The sequence below is a fragment of the Myotis nattereri genome (genome assembly GCF_964212035.1).
Source record: "Myotis nattereri genome assembly, chromosome: 6".
Lineage (NCBI taxonomy): Eukaryota > Metazoa > Chordata > Mammalia > Chiroptera > Vespertilionidae > Myotis > Myotis nattereri.
In genome coordinates this window covers 33,637,497-33,658,346 of record NC_138081.1, presented here as the reverse complement: position 1 = coordinate 33,658,346, position 20,850 = coordinate 33,637,497, and the positions used below count along the sequence as shown (strand labels likewise).

At 35.7% G+C, this 20,850-nt stretch overlaps 1 protein-coding gene across 2 annotated transcripts in view; it reads left to right on the top strand.

The window, feature by feature from the left end:
* LMBRD1 (LMBR1 domain containing 1) overlaps window positions 1-12,886 on the top strand; it is a 77,727-nt gene extending 64,841 nt beyond the window's left edge. For both annotated transcript variants that reach the window (XM_081094480.1, XM_081094479.1), the window contains 3 exons: window positions 852-930; window positions 12,103-12,194; window positions 12,331-12,886. In XM_081094480.1, coding sequence (XP_080950606.1) covers window positions 852-930; window positions 12,103-12,194; window positions 12,331-12,447 — 288 coding nt within the window. In that variant the 3' untranslated portion in view covers window positions 12,448-12,886. The remainder of the gene's footprint in view (window positions 1-851; window positions 931-12,102; window positions 12,195-12,330) is intronic.
* Window positions 12,887-20,850: the final 7,964 nt, after the last annotated feature.

Sequence of the window (20,850 nt, the reverse complement as noted above, 5' to 3'; positions counted from 1 at the left end):
TTCTCTTACCTGTAACACTGATTTCTTGATGTTGATCTTTCAAAGGCAGCCGTGGTTCCTATTTATAATTGGGCAGCTAGTTTGGGTTTTTTGACAATTTAAAATATTTTGGCCATATCTGATTTAACCTTTGTTTAGTATTTTTTTCCTTTTCCTAAAATACCTTATTCTACTTTCTGTCAATTCAAATCTAATCCATGTTTCAGGGTCTCGTTCAAGCCTTGCTTTAATAGAGTCTTCATTGTTAAGATAGTCTGTTCAGATCATTCCTTTTTTTATCCTGTACTTTATCCTCCATCCTTTTTTACTTTAACATGTAGTTAGGGACAAAAGCATCTAACTAGCCCATCAAGCCCTCAATCAATACCATTTATAATATTGCTAAGGTTCAAAGTTAAGTAATAAAGTTAAGTAATAATGTGGGAGGAGTAATCATGGTGGAGGTACAGGAATGACTTGAGTTTGGGAAACACAATACTAGAAGATCACCCTAATTATAAATCTCACTTCTCATACTTTTTTATTCTCTTCTTGCCCCATCCCCAGCATGTAGTTCACTGGGTCATGCTTTTTAAACATTTTTCTTTGAATGAATGAAGATCATGCTTTTCCATGGACCAACGATATTTTTTTCTTGCTTCACTGTGGAAAAAATAAGTGGGTTCTTTCTCTGGGAAGGAGTTCTGTTCAACACAGGACCCAAGGATTGTTGCAATAAAATCTTCATGTTAAGTGTATCTTAAAACTTACTATTTAGAGTATTAGTTAGATATAGTTTAATAGAAAACAGAGTATAAAGTTATTGTGATTACTTTGGAATCAAAATATGATTTTTAATTTTCATCTTTCAGAGCAATATAACTTATGATGATTATAAAGGCAACTTAACCCTTTCTGTGCCAAAGAGATGTGATGCAGATGCCCCTGAAGGTAAAGCAACTCTTACAACTGTAAGAAAAGTATTCCTTACATTTTGCTGTGTTCATTATGTGGTGCATTTGTTTTAATGTATAGTGACAAAGGAACTTTAGCAAGAAGAAATTGGTAAGTCTCTTCGGTAGAATTGCTTGATGATATAATGATTTTAATTAAGGAAAAAGCCATTATAAATTAGTTGCTTAGGAAGTAATAAAGGTAGGTACAATTTATCACATTTACTAATATAAGAAGCCACTCTTAAATGTTTTTTCTTTGGTGGAATTCATAATTTTCAGGACCAAGATCAAAAGTACCTGTGACCTAAAACTTTAAATTCGTCCAAACTTAGTCACTTTAGTTAATAATGTTAACGATAATAGCATTAACTTTTAAGAACATATAATTGCGTTCCAGGCACAATGCTAAGTATTTCATGTGTATTCTGAGAAAAACTCTGATCCTGTGCTCCTAACCTCTGTGTATTTTTAGAGAATTACTTTCCCCCACTATTTTCTATGTGCTAAGGTGATTATTTTCCCTTTGAATATTATAATATTTTGTCCTGATTAAGGATTTCAGATTTATTCCTTCAAAATTTACAGGTTTATTTTCTACTCTGCCGTCAAAATGCTTTTATTTCAGGGTAAAGTAATATGTCAAATATAGTATATTTCTTCATAAACCATTCATGGGTATCATTATGAAAAAGATGAATTCTGAGTTTTTTAGTGAGGCCAACTATAGAATGTGATGGAGTAACAGGAATAGGTAAAGAATACAGGGATAGCTCAGAGGAAGAAGTAATTTATTCTACCTGGAGGAGTTCATTGTGGAATAGAAGTCAAAAAGAAACCGGAGCTTCAAGGTTAAAGATTTATCTGGTATGTGTGCACCTATAGAAGGCTTTGTAGGCAGAGGGACAAAACACACAGATAAAATGATCTTAAACTCTATGGGTATATGTTCAAGAGAATTTAAAACATTGTTTTGTTTTTTAAATTATGCGGTTAGGATATTGGAGAGAAGGAGGAAATGAGATTGAATAATTAGGATCAGGTCACAAAAGGTCTTGCAAAATAACTAAAGAGCCAATAGTTTTAAATAATTAAGTAGATGTTATGATCTGATTTCTTTTCAGTAACTTAATTATACCAGTTATATAGGGAACAGATTTGCGAAATTGAGACCAGAGCATAGAAGTCTTTTGTGAGGTGTTGCCTGGGAGAGCTGTTTATAATAATCCAAAAGAGATGGTGAAAGCCTGACTATACAGTGGTCATGAGGGTATAAAATGAAGAAATAAATTTGTGGGTTTAATTTGAAGAATTTCTTATTGCTTGGATCTAGAGCAGTGACAAGGGAAACAGAGAGTTCTAGAATGGCCCTCTTGTTACTGTGTAGTTTGGTAAATTTCAGTTTCTCCAAACAGATAAAAATTCATACTAAGATTAGGGAAAAATGTAAGAAATGATTAGTTGACTTGGTATATTTCAGGAACATTTAGGTGGAGATTTTATAGGCAATTGAATGTTTATGTAAGGAATTCTGAGAGTTGAGAATAAGAAGAGCATGAAGATTGGAACTCAGAGGAAAATCTAAGTGCAAAGGAGGTACAGAGAAAAGCTGTGCAAAAATGCTAATGATGGAGATAAAAATTAATTGTATTGAATAAAAAGGAATATAAAGCAATGACTGAGTTTACATTAGTCTTCATAGGAATTCTTAATAGAGATTGAGAGAGATTGGATGGAAACTATAGAAGGCATTCAGAGTTGAGGACATTTTTTTTAAGATTAGGAGAGACTTAGGGATGGTGGGATAAAACTAATGGAGTGGGAATGGTTGAAGAAAAATATCAAAGGTTGAATGGTGGACCAGTATCATTCATTTCTGGAGGAGATGATATTAAGAACACAAGACAGAATGCTTTCTGTAGATTGCAAGGAAGGAAGCAATGATGGGACTCGGTGAGGGTGAGCAGGAAGTTGGCATTTCTGGATGATTGTCTCAATTTTCTATGAAGTGTTAAGCTTAGGTCATCTGCTGATAATTGAGTGGGCACAAAATTGAAAAAAAGTGTCCAAAGGTTTTGATAGACCATGAAAGTGAATAGAAGAGGGATCTGATTGAAGATATATGTCAAGGGACAGAGATGAAATGATCAGTTTGTATTTTTGTTGTACAGATTGGTACAACTGGTATGATTATTGTCCATCAGTGCTTATGTTGTCTGGGGAAGGTGGTTAAAGAGGGAAGTGGGATGGGAAACAAAGGACAAGCTGAGAGGTAGAGAATAAAGTGACCGACCTCAGAGTCCAGAATGCATAGGGAATAAAGAAGAGGCTCAAACTGGGAGAAAAGAACAAGAGAAGGGAACACAGATATGGTAGGGATACCTCTTTTTTGCCTGAAGAAATAACAGTAAGATATTTCTAGGATAAAGAATATACTTGATTTTCCAGTTCTACTTTTTAATGACTTTAGGCCTAGAGTTTTACTTTAAAATGTGCATACACATAACATAAACATGGTTGGTAATGAAATGCTTTGGGTTGTCACTTTTAGCTAAATGCAAATAGAATAAAATATTAAATGTTGAGTTGATTTGTAATATTTTAAAATAAGAAGGCAGTGACCCTGAAGATCTAAAATTATTAAGATTCTGTTTCTTAAATTACTGTACTACTATTGAAACTTTAAGCAAAAATACAAAACAAAACAAATAAAAACAAATCGAGATTTCAGAATTACCTCACACTTATATGAGGCTTTAAGAATTCCTTTATATTGCTGAACTGAGTGAATTTGTGTAGCATAGATCAATAAGTGTTAGTCAAGTGATATACTTGACCATGACATTTTTATGAATCACATTTAGTATTTTTCTTTTTCAGTCTAATCTAATTTATAGTGCTTAAAATGACTCCTTTTGAACTATTTAATATTTTTCTTAAACATTGTAGTTGACTTGTCCTTTGAAATGTTACTTTGCTGTACAAAACATAACCTTTAGTTTTGCGGATTTGATTTATACTTTCAACCTTTTTCTGTTCTCAATCTAATCTCCAAATTTAATTTTGCCTGTACATATTTGGAAGAGAATGATAGAAATATGATCATTGAATTTGGAGTGCCAGGGTACATTTTTTAAAAAGAGATTACTTTAAAAATAATGATGGAGAAAAATGAAAAAGCAAATTAAGGCATGGGACTTAACACATGGGGTGGAGATGGGGTGGAATGTGTGGTGATGGACTGGTGTGGCAATATTTATTTAAAGGCAAACTAGTGACATTGTGACATTTTGGTAGGAACATTTGATTAAAGTAGATTATGCTATGATATAAGTTCCTCAGGCATTCGATGACATCTTTGTTATGTGTTTATGGCAAATAACAGAATTTTGGAGAATAATTTTAAATTTAGAAACAAAAATTATAACTTACAGTGTTATACATAAAATTATTTCTAAAGCAATGATTTCTAAAACTACATATATTGATCTATCAATTTTAAGTACATTTTAGAGACTTTTAAAGTAATATTGTGTTCATATTTGGGGTGGTCTGGCATTTATTAAACATAAAAATATTACTGAAACCCTAGTTTTAGGTATTTATAATATGTATCATTCAAAAGAGAGTTATTCATATAAAAATAGTTTAGGTTCTTTGTATATAATATCTTAAAGAATAGAACAATTTAGCAAATTTATAAAGAATGCCTATTATACTATATTTGCAAAGTTCTCTTAAAATGACAATATTACTTAATTTATTTTGACAGGTAATGCATAATTTATATATTAAAACTGAATCAACTGAGCAAATAAGAAATTATTTTAAATTTTATGTCATTACAGCAAAAGGACCTCTATATTCATAGTTTTATGTTTTAATTGCTACTTAATCTAATTTGCATTAATACACAATTTATGTGTTAATGTGAATAAAATGGTTTTAAAATTAGTGTTATTAAAAGTAACATAGACATAATTGAGTCAAAATAGGAAGATGGAAGATCACTGTTCTTAATGGACAAACACAATAGCCATTGTGAGTATTGGGATGGCTTTTTGGAAAGAGAGTGTGTCAAAGGAAACACATATATAGTCCCTACCTTCTGAAAGCACACCGTCTAATGCAGCGGTTCTCAACCTGTGGGTCGCGACCCCTTTGGGGGTCGAACGACCCTTTCACAGGGGTCGCCTAAGACCATCGGAAAACACATATATAATTACATATTGTTTTTGTGATTAATCACTATGCTTTAATTATGTTCAGTTTGTAACAATGAAAATACATCCTGCATATCAGATATTTACATTATGATTCATAACAGTAGCAAAATTACAGTTATGAAGTAGCATCGAAAATAATTTTATGGTTGGGGGTCACCACAACATGAGGAACTGTATTAAAGGGTCGCGGCATTAGGAAGGTTGAGAACCACTGGTCTAATGGATTTGGATATGAAAATAAATAATCGTAATAGAAGGAAAAGTAAATAGCAAATATGTTGAAATTATAAACAAAGTACTGTAGGAAATAAAAAGGGAATAATGATTTATTCTGCCCAGAACATTATAGCTGAGCCCAAAAGCATAAGTTAAATCTAAATAAGTAAGCTGAAACAACTGGAGGATATTCCAAGCAGAAAAGGAACCTGCATTAACAAGGCATACTTGCCAAGTTACTATAATAAATGTGGTGGAAGCTTTGAATATTTGGGGAATACAGTGAAGGACAAAGCAAGATAATATGTTTCTGAATGATCACTTCAAAAAACTCATGAACCCGGTCTTACTTCTGTTATTTTAAGTTGCTTTCCTTTTCTTGAAGTAAACTTGTATTGTCTTTTTTAATTTTTAAAATTTTTCAATTATAGTAGACATGTAATTGGTGTTAGTTTCAGGTCTACAACATAGTGAATAGACATTCATTCATATAATTTATGAAGTTATCACCCAATAAGAAACTTGTGTTGCCTTATTTGAATATTAAAGAAACTGGAAATGAAATGGTCTGTATATATCAAAGTTAATTTTGGCAGATTATTCGGATCAAGTGTATTTGTTAACATAATATGTATAGATAGCCTTAAAAATAATCAAATGATCTACAGCTTCAATTTTAGCTTTAGGTCATAATATTACAAGGACAAATGATTAAGATGACTCAAGTTAGCAGATAATGCTTAAATAAAAACTGATGGTGTGTTAAAGTGCATGAATTACAAAAAAAACAAGCAGACTGAAAATTAAAAATGTAAGGTAGAGTTATAATCAGATATAGGAAGTACAAAGGGGGAAAGTAAGAATTATTTTAAGTAACTAAATATAATATTAGGGAAAAATTAAAGTAAAATGGGCATCAGTACCTTAGTTGAACACTAAGTTCTGCACAAACAAGCCTATGAATGATTCAGAATACATTCTTTATAAATAAAACATGTTTGCCAGGCTGTTTTACTTTTGCCAACAAATAAACAGGTTGACCTGTTTTCACAGAACCTATAGAACTTATCATTCTGAAAACATTTATCTCAGACAGAATGTCATTTAGAGATAGAGAATCTTTTCCCCTCTCATTTCTGTATAAAAATGGAAATAAAGGTCATAAAGAGATGCATAATTTGTGAACAGTTTTAAAAATATAAACTAGAATCTATAATAATCTATAATAATAAAAGCATAATATGCTAATTAGACCAGACATCCTTCTGGACGGCCGACCTTCCAAATGAAGCTGGGGCTGTGAGGAAAGCCTGGGTCTCAGGTGCCTGCCGGTGGCTGGAGGGAAGCCGGTGATGGTAGCCAAGGGAAGGAAGGACTACTCTTGCACGAATTTCATGCATCAGGCCTCTAGTGGGAAAATAAGAAAACAAAACTAGAGAGGCCATCTAAGTAGCTACCCCCCCCCCCCCGCCCCTCTTTTCAGATGCAGAAACTAAGGTCCCAATAGATGAGTTGCACAGATAGTATGAGACTTAGGATTTTAATGAAAGTGTCTGGATTTCAGTGTCTCTTTTACTATACTTAACATTTTCATGTTCTGTGTTTTGTTTGATCATCTATCCTTTAAATTTTAAGGTCAAGATGGGGCTGGGTGGATGGGAGGGGGAATTACTTTTTTTTTGCATGGCCACTTGTCATTAGGTTTTTCTCTGAGCCCCTATTTTTAGTTTTTCATTGTTAACAGGTCCTCTTTAGTTTAATTGGCACTTTTACGTATTCTTTTGTGGAACAACAGTCACAAGTCTGCTGAACACTTCTGATTTTAGAACACAATCTCTAAATGAAACATTCAGAAACTTAAATTTACTTTGAAGATCAAAGTTCAAAATACTCATAATTTTTTTTAGATAACTGTAGAAAGACATCTATAGAACTAGATATGTATCATTTAGGTGAGCAGCTGGAAGATGGCTGATGGAAAGAAGGGGAACCCCCCCCATTTATTCAGTGTGGAATCATCACTGGAATATAAAATATGTGTATAGGACTGATTAACCAAATTCTTCTGTGGACATACGCCACTAAATATAAATACACATTATATATATATATATATATATATATATATATATATATATATATATGCCTAAGCAACCATCCGACCGTTCGACTGGTAGCTATGATGCGCACTGATCACCAAAGGGCAGATGCTCAACGCGCAGGCATGGAAACATGGAATAGACTGATGACTCTCAGAGGGAAGGGAGTGGGGAAGGGCGGGAAGAGATTAACCAAAGATATTATATGCATACGAGAGGCCCAGTGCCCGTGCACCGGTGGGGTCCTTTGGCCTGGCCTGCAGGAATCGGGCAGAAACCAGCAGTCCGACATCCCCTGAGGAGTCGTGGATTGCAAGAGGGCGCAGGGCCTCTAGTATGTACATATAAAGATAACTATAAAGAGCTGTTATGTACACATTGTGTGTATAGATTTGTGGTCTAGGGTCATCTTTTTCAACAACAAAGCAGAACGCTAACAATGATTTCACCTTTTAATCTTATTTTAGAAGGAGTATATCAAATCTCCAACCTTTAAAAATGGTAAACAAGTAACAGAAAAACGATGTGATAGAAAAAATGTTTAAGATTTGTTTTTGTGGTGGGCAAAATAATTAGTGGATATAACCCAATTTAAAATGTCACTGAGTGGTTTATTAGACCTCTGGAAAAGTGATTTGATTTTACTTGCTTCTGCCAGCTCAGTCACTGTCTTGTAATCCCTGTTCTAGCCCTGAATTTCTAATTCAGTTAAGTTCTGACTCCAAAAATATTTGTAAATCAGTTGTTTTTTTTAAAATATATTTTATTGATTTTTTACAGAGAGGAAGGGAGAGAGACAGAGAGCCAGAAACATCGATGAGAGAGAAACATCGATCAGCTGCCTCCTGCACATCTCCTACTGGGGATGTGCCCGCAACCCAGATACATGCCCTTGACCGGACTCGAACCTGGGACCTTTCAGTCTGCAGGCCGACGCTCTATCCACTGAGCAAAACCGGTTTCGGCAAAACTTTCGTTTTTAAAGTTTAGAGTATGTTGAGGAAGCTGAAGGACATTTTTCAAACAAGTTTATACTTGCACTAGAGGCCTAGTGCATGGATTCGTGCACCGGTGGGGTCCCTCGGCCTGGCCTGCGCCCTCTCAAAATCCGGGACCCCTCAGGGGATGTCAAACTGCCGGTTTGGGCCCAATCCCCACAGGCCAGAATCTGTGCACCAAGCCTCTAGTATGCATATAAGATCTTTGGTTAATCTCTTCCTGCCCTCTCCCACCCCCTTCCCTCTGAAATTCATCAGTCTGTCCCATGTTTCCATGCCTGTGCATTCAATGTCTGCCCCCTGGTGGTCAGTGTGCATCAGAGCTACTGGTCAAACAGTCACTTAGGCTCTTAGATAGATAGATAGATAGATAGATAGATAGATAGATAGCAGAGCTTATGTAATACAATGGAAAATACTGATCTTGATATTAAAATAATTGTGAACAGGCATTTTTGGATAAGCCCAGCCTGTCTTCATTTTTGAAACATTCACAATGGTTATTTTTATTTAAAAGCATATAACTAGCAGTTAGTCTGTTACTAAATTATATACATTTGAATTTCACCAAATCTTTTTGTAGCTGTTTTGACTATAAAGAAAGAAAGAAAGATAATGAACATGTACAGAATAGTTATGATACTGGTATCTAAGCAATTTTTTTTGTACTTCTGTTGGACATATACTTGTAAAATCTTAAGATTAGTTGTTTTTCTTGGTACCAGTTGAGCAGCTCTTGAGAACTGTGTTTTTTTTTATCATGTGTTCAGTTATACCTTGAAAGGAAAAAAGAAAATATTAACTGTCACTTTGCATGGGGATTTTGATATATAGTCAGCCTTCCTTATTTGTGGTTTCATATCCATGGATTCAACCATCTGAAGATCAAAAATATCTGAAAAAAATTCCCAGATAATTCTGAAAATCAAAACTTGAATTTGTCACACACTGAGCACTCTGCTGAATCCATGTGAATGGCATGATGTGTAGATACCCTGCTGTAGCCTGTGTGTAAATATAGGCTACATGCAGATACTATACCATCCTATATACTAAAAGGCTAATATGCAAATCGACCAAATGGCAGAACAACTGGCACTGACCACCAGGGGGCAGACGCTCAACGTAGGAGCTGCCCCCTGGTGGTCAGTGTGTTCCCACAGGGGGAGCGCTGCTCAGCCAGAAGCCAGGCTCATGGCTGGCAAGCACAGGAGTGGTGGTGGGAGCCTCTCCCGTCTCCGTGGCAGTTGGACATCCCCCTAGGGCTCCAGGAATGCAAGAGGGCACAGGTGGGCTGAGGGCCGCCCCCCCCCCCCCCACACACACACACTGAGTGCATGAATTCTGTACACTGGGCCTCTAGTTTTATATAAGCGGCTTAAGCATCCCAGATTTGGGTATCCATGGGGATTCTGGAACCAATCCTCTGTGTTTACCAAAGGACAAGTGTACCTCATTTGGTCTTTAGAATGACTGCAAGGAAATATGACCATACCCCCATTTAACAAGCACAGCATCAGCAATTTAGATTTGCCCATTCGTGGCAGAGAAGTGGCCAAATGATGTTTGATACCAAGTGTGTCAGAGACCAGTCTGGGCTTTTCCGTCACCATGCTGGACATTTTATACTTCCATTTTCAGAACATATTCAAGTATCATGTTTTGATACCCTCGGAATCTTGTTAGATTTTAGACAAAAGAATTAAAAAATGTATTATTTAGTAATATGATTTTAAAATAAAATAAAGTTTTTTAAAAATTTGGATTACTTCAATAATCATTATATATGAATGCCAAGTATTCTGACAGGTTCTTTCGAATACTTAAGCTTATTTAATTGAAAAAGTGGTAAGTTGAAGTGACATGTTACTATGAAAAGAGTTCTGTACTAGAGGTGAGAATAGAATGTTACGGGAACAGGTAAGTGACTCCTGAATGTCCAGCTAGGAATCTCCTCTGCTGGACTGAACTCCAGTATAAAGCTATATCTTGGGTGTAAAGCTATATCTCGGGTGTAAAGCTATAATCTCGGGTGCTAGTAACTATGGGAGAAAAAGGAAACTGGCCAGCCACTGCTGCATGAAGTCTTTCTGGTTTTCCTTAGTAGGCTTTGAATATTCATCCTAGACTTTTCTGTTGAGGAAGAGCAAAGAATATGAAGGAGGCTCTTGGGGGATCAGTAGATCTGCATTCGATCTGTGGTCCTTGCTTATGAAAGGAAGAGGTTGCTTCTCTATTAACTGCATGTTTTCCTGCCAGAAAAAGAGACTGCTCTGTACAGTTTGGTACTGAGTAATAGAAATAAACGTTGAAGCACAGTGGAAGGAGTTAGAATAGATATGAGTTAGATTATCTAAATATTTACTTAACATCTAAAGCTTTACATAACGGGCCCTATGTTTTGATGAAATATAACCTAAATGCTACGTTTCAGAAAACCAAATGAAAGCCAAAAAATAAAAGTGTATTAGATCCTCTGTGTAATAAACTGGACTACAAAATTCCCAGTACAGTTTTAAGAAAAAAACAGTACTTATTTATTGAAGCTAAGAAGAGAGTTCATAAAATTAAAAATCAACAGTGCATTTTCTTAATCAGCAATAGGATGTGATATTGGTCTCTTAATTGCATGTAGAATTTTTTGCCACTGTCCATTTTGAATAAAAATATGTGGAAATCATAACTGTTTGTGTAAAAAGAACTTGCCTTGTAAGTTAGGATTTTCTTCTGTAATGAATAAAGGCCTTCTGAAATTTGTGAGGTTGGTATTCTATATTAACTGCAGCATATATAATTTTCAATCAGTTACATTATATTGTGTCACCCAGACCTTTCTGAATGGTTTTAATAAGTATTTTCTTAGACATCATTTACTAGGTATATGTCAAGATATATAGAGGACTTGTTAACCTAGTAGAAATAATGTATTTGGGTAAAACCACTATGGCATCTGACACAAACAGCAAATAACCAGTCTGCCACTTTTCCCTTAAGAGGTATATTTTTTTTGGAAAGAGAAAAGTATATGATTTATTTTTAATTCAAGCTATAATGGTATCTAAAGTTCAAATAGTAAGCATGTCAGTATAAAATGATTTTTTGTATTTTTTAGAAGCAGCAGCCATCTTTTCAATAGCATTCTTAGAAAAAAAGAAAAAAAAAAAAACAGCTCAAAGAACCTCTCAAGTTTGGGCTCTCCTGATAATTGGATACTTAGAAAAGTGTAGCGTAATACTAATCACATCTGATTACTTTGTTCATTTTTTAAATGTTCATCAGGAAAACTTTATCTGTCTTGTTTTAGAACGTGTCTAACACTCCTGGTTAAAATGCTTTTTATATTTCAAATAAATTGAACTAGCCAATATAATGTTTTTAATACTTAATAGCCAGGATTAAATTAGTGACATTCATTTTTAAAAATACATCATATTAGTTGGTAATTTAAGTTATAGTAGGGAATTGAAACAGTGAATTTTAGAGACAGATGTAGATTTCAGTCCTGTCCCTAAATATTTATTGACTTTCTGACTTTGGTCATTAGTTTTGTTTAATAACTTTTAAAATATAGTATTAATAGTCCACATCAAGAGAGAAATTATCTCATAGTAGTTTTTATTTGCTCTTATAGATCAGTGCACTGTCACCCGGACATATCTGTTCCTTCACAAGTTCTGGTTCTTCAGTGCTGTGTACTATTTCGGTAACTGGGTCTTCCTTGGGGTAAGTATGGGGATCCCAGGGATGATTTGACCCTTAATGGTCCGTTTGTATCACAGTAGTGCCATTGGATTTTAAATTTATTATTTTCTGAATGACTTTGGATTTGAGAAATAACATAGTTCATTGAAATTTACAGGTATTCTTAATTGGATTAATTGTATCCTGTTGTAAAGGGAAGAAATCAGTGATTGAAGGAGTTGATGAAGATGATTCAGACATAAGTGATGATGAGCCCTCTGCCTATTCCATCTGACAGCCTTCTGTCTTAAAGATTTTATAAAGCTGACTGCAATATCTCATGCATTTTTGAAGTGTTAGGATAAACTGAATATCTTTGATAAAAAAAATGGGAGCATGGCTATTTAAAAAACTATATTTTTTATGTTTTCTGAAGTAACATTGTATCATAGATTAACATTTAAAATTGCTATAATAACACTATGTAAATATAAAACTACCGGCTTTGTGAGGGTATGTTTGTGGAATTTTTTTCTCTAGTGTATAATAGTGTTAAATTGATTAAAAATCATCCAGAATTAATATCCTCTTTTGTCACTTTTTAAAAACATGATAAATCACTGTGTCTGTGCCTTTGGATCTCTAAAGCAATGTGAAATTTTAAAGTGTCCATATCTGATTGTCTGAAAATAGTATTCATAATATAGCCAATAAATAAATGTTATTCCCCTGTGCATCTTGTTTCCTGTTTTCTACATTAAATCACCAGTGCCATTCAGATAGATTTTATGTACAGATTTCAAGCTACTTGATGCTCTAAGACCATGGCATTCCAAGGTGTGTTATATTGTTATTGTTCAGATATTCATTATATATCTTATTATCACATTTACAGTATTTAAGGCCTATACATTGTTGTAGGTAGCTACCCTCAAAATTTGTATCTCAACATAAACAGGAGTACTGGCAAGAATAATTAATCCTGAAAATAATCCACCGACTGATTAGTTTAAGATACGGCATCATAATTTGGCTCTTTTTATCCTAAAGATTTAGAATTTGCAAAAGACATAAGGAAAGCTATATAATATCAGTAAAGTATTTTGAATACATTCTAGATAGTGAGAAATCATAAATGATAACTGAGTTTACTAACTCAGCAAATTAGGATTCATGAAAAGCACATGATATTTGAAATAAAATACCATTGCATTTCTGAAAAAATAACTAGGAATTAACAACCATCTCCCACTTAATTCTCCTCTCCCTTAATTTTTGTGGCACATTGCTCTGTTCCGATTCTTTTTTTATTTTAAATCTTTATTGTTGAAAGTACTATATATGTCTCCTTTTCTTTCTCCATGGACCCCTTCTAACCTGCACACACAGCCTACACCCTCCCCGCTCTGCCCCAGGCCTTCACCACCCTATTGTCTGTATCCTTGGGTTATGCCTATATGCATACAAGTTCTTTGATGGCTCTTTTCCCACCCACTCACCCTCCGCCTTCCCTCTAAGATTTTACAGTCTGTTCCATGCTTCTGTGTCTCTGGATCTGTTTTGTCCATCAGTTTCTTTTGCTCATTAGATTCCATATTTAAGTGAGATCATGGGATACTTGTCTTTCTCTGACTGGCTTATTTTGCTTGGCATAATACTCTCCAGGTTCCTCTTTGTCTCTCTAGATACACCTTCACAGCCTTCAGGTCTGGCTTCTTTATGTACCCTTTACTGTTATTCAAGATTACATTCCCTGCTGCTCTTATTTTACATTTTCTTTCTGGACAATCACATATACCCTTGGTTTCCATCTATATTATTCTTTATAAGCTCCAAACTTTTATTTTCCCTATTAACTAGAAATTGCTAGTTCAATTGTAACATGTTGAAAGTTGAATGTTTCACTTTTCTGAGCATACCAAGCGGCCTTCTGTAGTCTTTTTTTTTTTTTTTTGACACATGGTATCAGCACATACCTGCTTACCTAAACCAAAAATCAAGGAGACCTTCTTATGTGCTGTGTATGCTTGACTCACCAATCAACCAAGTCATATTGATTTCTACTTCTTAACCGTCCTTCCATTTGTCCCCTCTTCTCCATTTTTACTGCCACTCATTGTGTTATAAACTGAATTGCGTCCCCCCAGAATTCTTATGTTGAAGCCATAACCACCAGCACCTGAGACTATGACTACACTTGGAAATAGGGCTTTTAAAAAGGTAATTAAGGTAAAATAAGGCCATTCGGCGGGGTCCTAATCCAATATGCCTGATACCTTTATATGAAGAGGAAGAGACATCAGTGATGTGTGTACATGGAGAAAAGACCATGTTGAGGACACAGTGAGAAGATGGCCCTCAACAAGTGAAGGAGAAAGCCCTCTGGAAAATCCCACCCTGCTGGCAAATGGATCATGGACTTCTGGCCTCCAGAGCTGTGAGAAAATAAATGTCTGTTGTTTAAGCCATCAGTCTGTTGTATTTTGTTATGGCAGCTCAAGCAGACTAATACACACTAGTTCTTAAACTTCCTCACTGGACCTTCTGTCAAGTCCCAAGTCCTTTCACTCTTTCCTCAGTGATGAAAATCCAAATCAGAGTATTTCATTCCTTTGCTTTGACAAGCTTTCAGTTATTTCAGAATGAAATCTGTAAGCTATCACATCATGTATAAGGTCTTTTTGGTGTTTTTCTTACCTTACTATCCAGCCTTCTCTGCCATCTTCACACTCCTTATATATGAGCCAAACTAACAAATGTCTCATCATTATCCAAATGGCTCTGATTTCTCACAGCCCCACCCTGTTGGACTGTTCCTTCTGCCTGTGATACTCTGCCCTTCCTTTGGTCTCCTAAGAAAACCTTTTTTCTTCAGATCACAACCTTAACATTATTTCCTCAGATCCTGTGCCCCTAAGTCTCCCAGGCACAGTTAGGTGATCTATCCTACTCATTGGGCACCTGTACAGTGTTGTGATTTATGGTTTCTTTTCTGCCTCCTTTCATGCCTACAAGTCCTTGAACACATCTGTTTCTTCACCCTCATCTCTGGTGCCTAGTATATCTCCTTGTACATGGAAGGCCCTCAATGGAGAGGGGAAGTTGTTAGTTAGATGCTTTAAGTCTGGTTACATGGTCTAAGCCTATATAAACTGCATTTAGATGAAAGGGAATGTGTACTTAGCCTGTTGCAAGATTTATTTTGCTACCTAGAAGTGTAGAAGTATTACAATATTTATCTTGAACACTACATGTACGTTTCTTAGGCTTTCATTTTGCCTCTTGTATTTATAAAATATATCTTTTTCTACTTAGATTTAAACATTTGTTTTCTGCCTATCAAGAAGTTTGCTTTTATTCTAACCAAGTTTTGTTTGTTTTTTCCTTCATGGTCATAATGAATGGCTTTAACTTTTTATTTTCATGAAGCTGATTTAAGTGTTGTGACTTCCACTAATGAAGAACATATTTCCTTTGAAGTCCTCTAAAATGTCTAATTTAGAGATTGTTCATAGTGATGGCTTTTCAAAACGTCAAGACCCTCATGTTCTATGCAAACTTCAAACAGTGATTAATTTCTTCAGCTATGCAACAAACTACTGGCAAAATGAGGATCCTAGAACTGACTTCTGTCGTAGTGCCACTATTCCAAAGACAATGCAGATGCATATTGCACTGGGAAAAAAAAAATAAGAAAGGATAAGCAAAGCAGGAGCTCCAGGAAAACAACAAGCTGCAAGAACAGAATGTCTTCCGGGTGTACTGCTGAGCTCTTCAGTTAATGGTACATACACAGTTACAGTAAATACACTATCTTAGAATTAATCCATAGGACACAGTACACAATGATTATAGCACTGAATGCAAGCATCAGCCTTGACAATGTAAAGACAGTTGATACAAACTGGATGGTCGGAGTGGGTGGAAGACAGGGAAAAGGGTATTAATAGCCTCCTCCCTTTATGTGCGATAGGTGAGGGGAGTCGTGAAGAGAGAAATCAAGAGATACTGTCTCTGGTAGAGGAAGCAAAGTAAAAGGTATGAGCATATTAAAGTTATGAAGTAAAAGGTAACGCTGTATCAAAAATAGTAATAGAACCGTGTTGGGAGATGGGGTAAGGGGGGAACCACAGAGAAACTGTCAAGCAAACAAAACTACAAGAAATCAGTAGATATTTAAAATGGATACACTTAGAAATAGCAATATATTAGAATATAACAGGTATTAAAGATGCAAAGATCAGGGTATCATTTAAAGGGGAAATTTTATCAGAAGATGAAATAATCGCAATTATATGTAAATATGTCTGAATTTCCTGGCAGCCGAGACAAAAAGGAGACTGAGGGATCATGAAGTTTTTACATTTGATAAAAGGTTTTTTTCTGGCATTAAAATTTAGAAGGAAGTTACATTGTGAATTCTTATGAAAAGAATGTTAACAATGAACAAATGTCTTTGCTAAAATTTAATAGGAAGGCATATGCAAGGAGACAGAATCTGGGGTCTCCAGGGGAAGTCAGGTTGGCTTCGGAGAAGTCTCAAAGGGAATTAGCTTTGTGTGTGCATCGTTTATTCATTCCACTCGGCAAACATTGGAGCTCCTACATATTCCAGGCAGTAGATCACAGATACTGATCTCCTCGGTTTGAAGAAGGCAGTCCCTGTCCTTTCAGAACTTGGTCTAGGAATTTGTAGCTGAGTGGCCCTTGGCAGTAATTGAACCTTATGGATATCTACTAAGATTATATGTGTCTGATATCATGAATACATAAAAAATCACTTTATCAAGTTGGAGTTACCATAGAAAATATTCCAGTAACTAGAATGCTTACATCCAAACAACAACACATCCTCTCTTGGTAGATGAGCATGGAATTGATGTGAGATGAGTAATTAGGAGAAACATTTTAGTCATTTGCTGATGCTTGATTAAGTATCCACTTTTCTTTAGCATAGACCACTCCCAATTGGCCAGATTGAGTAGTATTTCCTAGATACACATTGTATGTAACTGAATCCTAACTGACACATTATTTTACTCAATTTATACATATATATTACATTCTGGTTCTTAGCACACCCCCTCTATCTACCTACCTACCTATCAATCATCTGTCTCTCCTCCCTCCCTTTCTTCTCCACAAACATGTTTTGACATAGTAAGTTTTATTTGAGAAGTACCTTATTTCCCTTATCAGCAAGTTCTCAGGAGGCACTTCTAGAACTACTCATAATCTTCAACTGACTTCACAGGGAATGTGAAAACTTCGTTTTCAGAGCAAAGCCAATAAATATTAAGTCATAACTTGGGATAACATTCTGGGGAGAACTAAGCTAGTATGGTCAGGTATATGCCTTTCTGCATGGTTTTCCCATAGTCTTATACCTGCTTCAGCTCTGCATTGAAGCTGGTGGATGGTACCAAGTCTAGATTGAGCTCTAGCAAATATGTGTGTAAAGCAATGTCTTCTGTTGTCTGTAGAAAAAGTATATTTTTAAAACCTTTTATTTATTTACTCAAGGCCTGGTGCATGGATTCATGCACTGGTGGAGTCCCTTGGCCTGGTCTGCAGGGATCAGGCCAAAACCGGATTTGTTGAGGGCATGGTCTCACCCAGTCCCGATTAGAGCTATCTTGCACAGTCTCGAGCTGGCCGGGGAGGGACCGCAGGAGGTTGGCCGGACCACAGGAGGGCTCCAGGTCATGTCCGGCTCATCTCGCCCAGTCTCAATCGGCTGGACCCCAGCAGCAAGCTAACCTACCGGTCAAAGCATCTGTCCCCTGGTGGTCAGTGTGTGTTATAGTGACTGGTCAAATGGTCAAACAAATGGTCGGACACTTAGCATATTAAGGCTTTTATTATATAGGATTTGAGAGAGAGGGACAGAGAAACATTGACCTGCTCTACCACCCATTTATGCACTCATTGATTGACTCCCTAACCAGGGATCAAACCCATAACCTTGGCATGTCGAGACCATGCTCTAATCAACTGAGCTACCCAGCCAGGGCAGAAGAAGTACATTTTTGATAGCAGATGAGCAGATACCAAAGTTAAAACTTGGAGAGATTAGGGAGCACTTAGAGCTGCCTCATTTCCCCATCAAGAGCTGGGGTATTTCTATTTAGATAGAAAGTATACCTAAAATAAATGATTGCTTTACTTGTACCAAGTTCATTCAATGACTATCCAATTAGTGGTTATCATGTGCCAGAAACTGTTTTGGACCTTAATTTAATACTTAGTGAAAAGTTCTATCAAGTCTGATAATATCTGATGTCCTTATCAGTTCCAGTTCCACTTTCTGCTGTATTTACCTGAAGCTTCTTAAAGAACATGGGCTTGTTTGTGTAAATATTTACACACACACACACACAAACTCTTAATATGAGAAGACAAGTCTGCCCAGTAAAAGAGTAATTTAAGGATATTTCAGTTTATTCCCAATGTATACAATAACTCAAATGCTGACAGAACTATTGTAAGTCTGAAAAGCCTTCTCCAAGGGGGGGATTTAGTGATGCATTACCTTGAACCAATATTTGAGCACCTAGTATGAACCAGAAATTGCTATGAACTGGAGACACATAAATGAAAAAAACAAAAGGTGCCTACTCTCAAGTTTAGAAACCATGGGGCAAATAAATTAAAAATAATAAATTGTAGCCCTAGCTGGTTTGGCTCAGTGGATAGAGTGTTGGCCTGTGGACTAAAGGGTCCCAGATTCGATTCCTGGTTAAGGACACATGCCCAGGTTGCAGGCTCTATCCCCACTGGGGGCACGCAGGAGGTAGCCAATCAATGATTCTCTCTCATCTTTGATGTTTCTATCTCTCCCTCTCCCTTCCTCTCTGAAATCAATAAAAATATATATTTAAAATAATAATAAATTATAATGTAACAAATTCTATAAAGAAGTATTACAGAATGCACTGAAGCTAAGAGTGATATGTTCTTAAGCTTAGGTAGGGAAGGATTAAGACAAGATAAGCACATGTTAACCCAATTACAGGCAATAAATTATCTAAGCAAGAAACAGGTTTCTGTTCAGTGAGTCTACAATGGTCTTAGACAGTAGCAAGGAGGTAATGGTGGGGAGAGTCCTGAAGAGGCTGTGTGGATGGGAAGTAGGGCTGCATCAGAGGAGAGACAGGCCAGCAACCCAGCAGCTGAAAGGGTAGGGCTCGCCTCAGCAGTACCAACATGGTACTCAGTATCCAAATTTCCCCCTCAAAATTAGACTCAACACTGGAACAAAGGGAACCCCAAGTGGACTAACTTCCAGCTCCCAAGTAGCATGAGAAATATAAATTAAATTGTTTTAGAAATAAGTTTATTTCTATAACAATTTATGAAAATGTTATATTCTTGTATGCCTGAGTTTACACAATGATATTTTCACCCGCCAAAGCTAAGTACAGGTAGTTACACCAGCAAACATTTTTATTCTGCTGCCACTTAATTGTCCATTGTTCTCTCAGTTCCTTCACTAGTGGAATGGAGAAAATCTATTTACATTATATAAGCAAAAGCTTAAATAGTACCTGCCATTTCAGTGTTTGGTTAATCCGGAGGTTGGCAACCTTTTCTTACAAAGGGCCAGATGGTAACTACTTTGGGCTTGCAGGGCCACATAAAGGACTCTGTCTTACTTTCTTTTTAGATTTTCTTTTACAACCATTAAAAAACTAAACGACATTCTTTGTCTGGATTTGACCTGTACTTTGCCAGACCCTGAATTACAAAATTATTCATTTTGTTTAAGGTAGTTTTGCCCAAGAAAGCTTGGCTAATGACTTAAAAAATATGAAATTACAGAAGGGAGACTTTTAACCTATCTGAAAAAAGAAAGTTTTCAAATGTTTTTTAGCATGCTGTTTCATGGTTTTATAATGATTAAACTTAACTTTTATTTTGAGTTAAAGGTGATATGAATTCACACATTTCAGAAGTTGTGACTGACCAAGAGAGATAATGAGCAGAATATGCGGTGATCTCCAAATTTATGTGGCCAGGGATTTGTCGTCCCTTATCTTCTCATATGGAGCACAGCTGGAGCAATGATGGACACAATTATCTCAAAGGTAACTTCCACTAATAACATGCTTCTCTCTTTTGGTCAAAGAGAATTATAAATGTGATTCCAGGATTAAAAATTGTGAGCACTAGTGATTTTTCTGTGTCACACTTTCCTCCTTTGTAAAATTGTGATAATAATACCATCCCCTTCATGGGATTATTAGAGGCATTAAGTTAGTATAAAGTGCTTCGTGTAGTGCTTCTTAGGTGGTAAACTCTAAATATTTTTTAGTCATTATTGTTATTTCTAAGACGCTTTTCCTTATTTCATGGTGCTCTGTAATCACCAGGGCTCCAAACACTTTATATTTAAGAAATATTCCTGTACTTCAACGTCTAGGTTAAGTACCTAATAGCTTCAAAACAAGCATTTAATTGCATTATGAGAGCTGAGAGTGTAAGAAACCCTGGAGAGTAAGTATTTTTGAGACATAAAAAAACTTTTGTAATGTAAATCATCACTATTAATGTCTCCATTTTTTTCTGTTTAGATATCTTATTTTCTTCACATTGTATTTCAAAACTCCAAATAATGAAATGCAAGAATAAAATCCCAATTATTTCAAGCATAGAAGCAGTGAGTTGTAGTTAGAACACTAGTTACGAAGCACAGGCA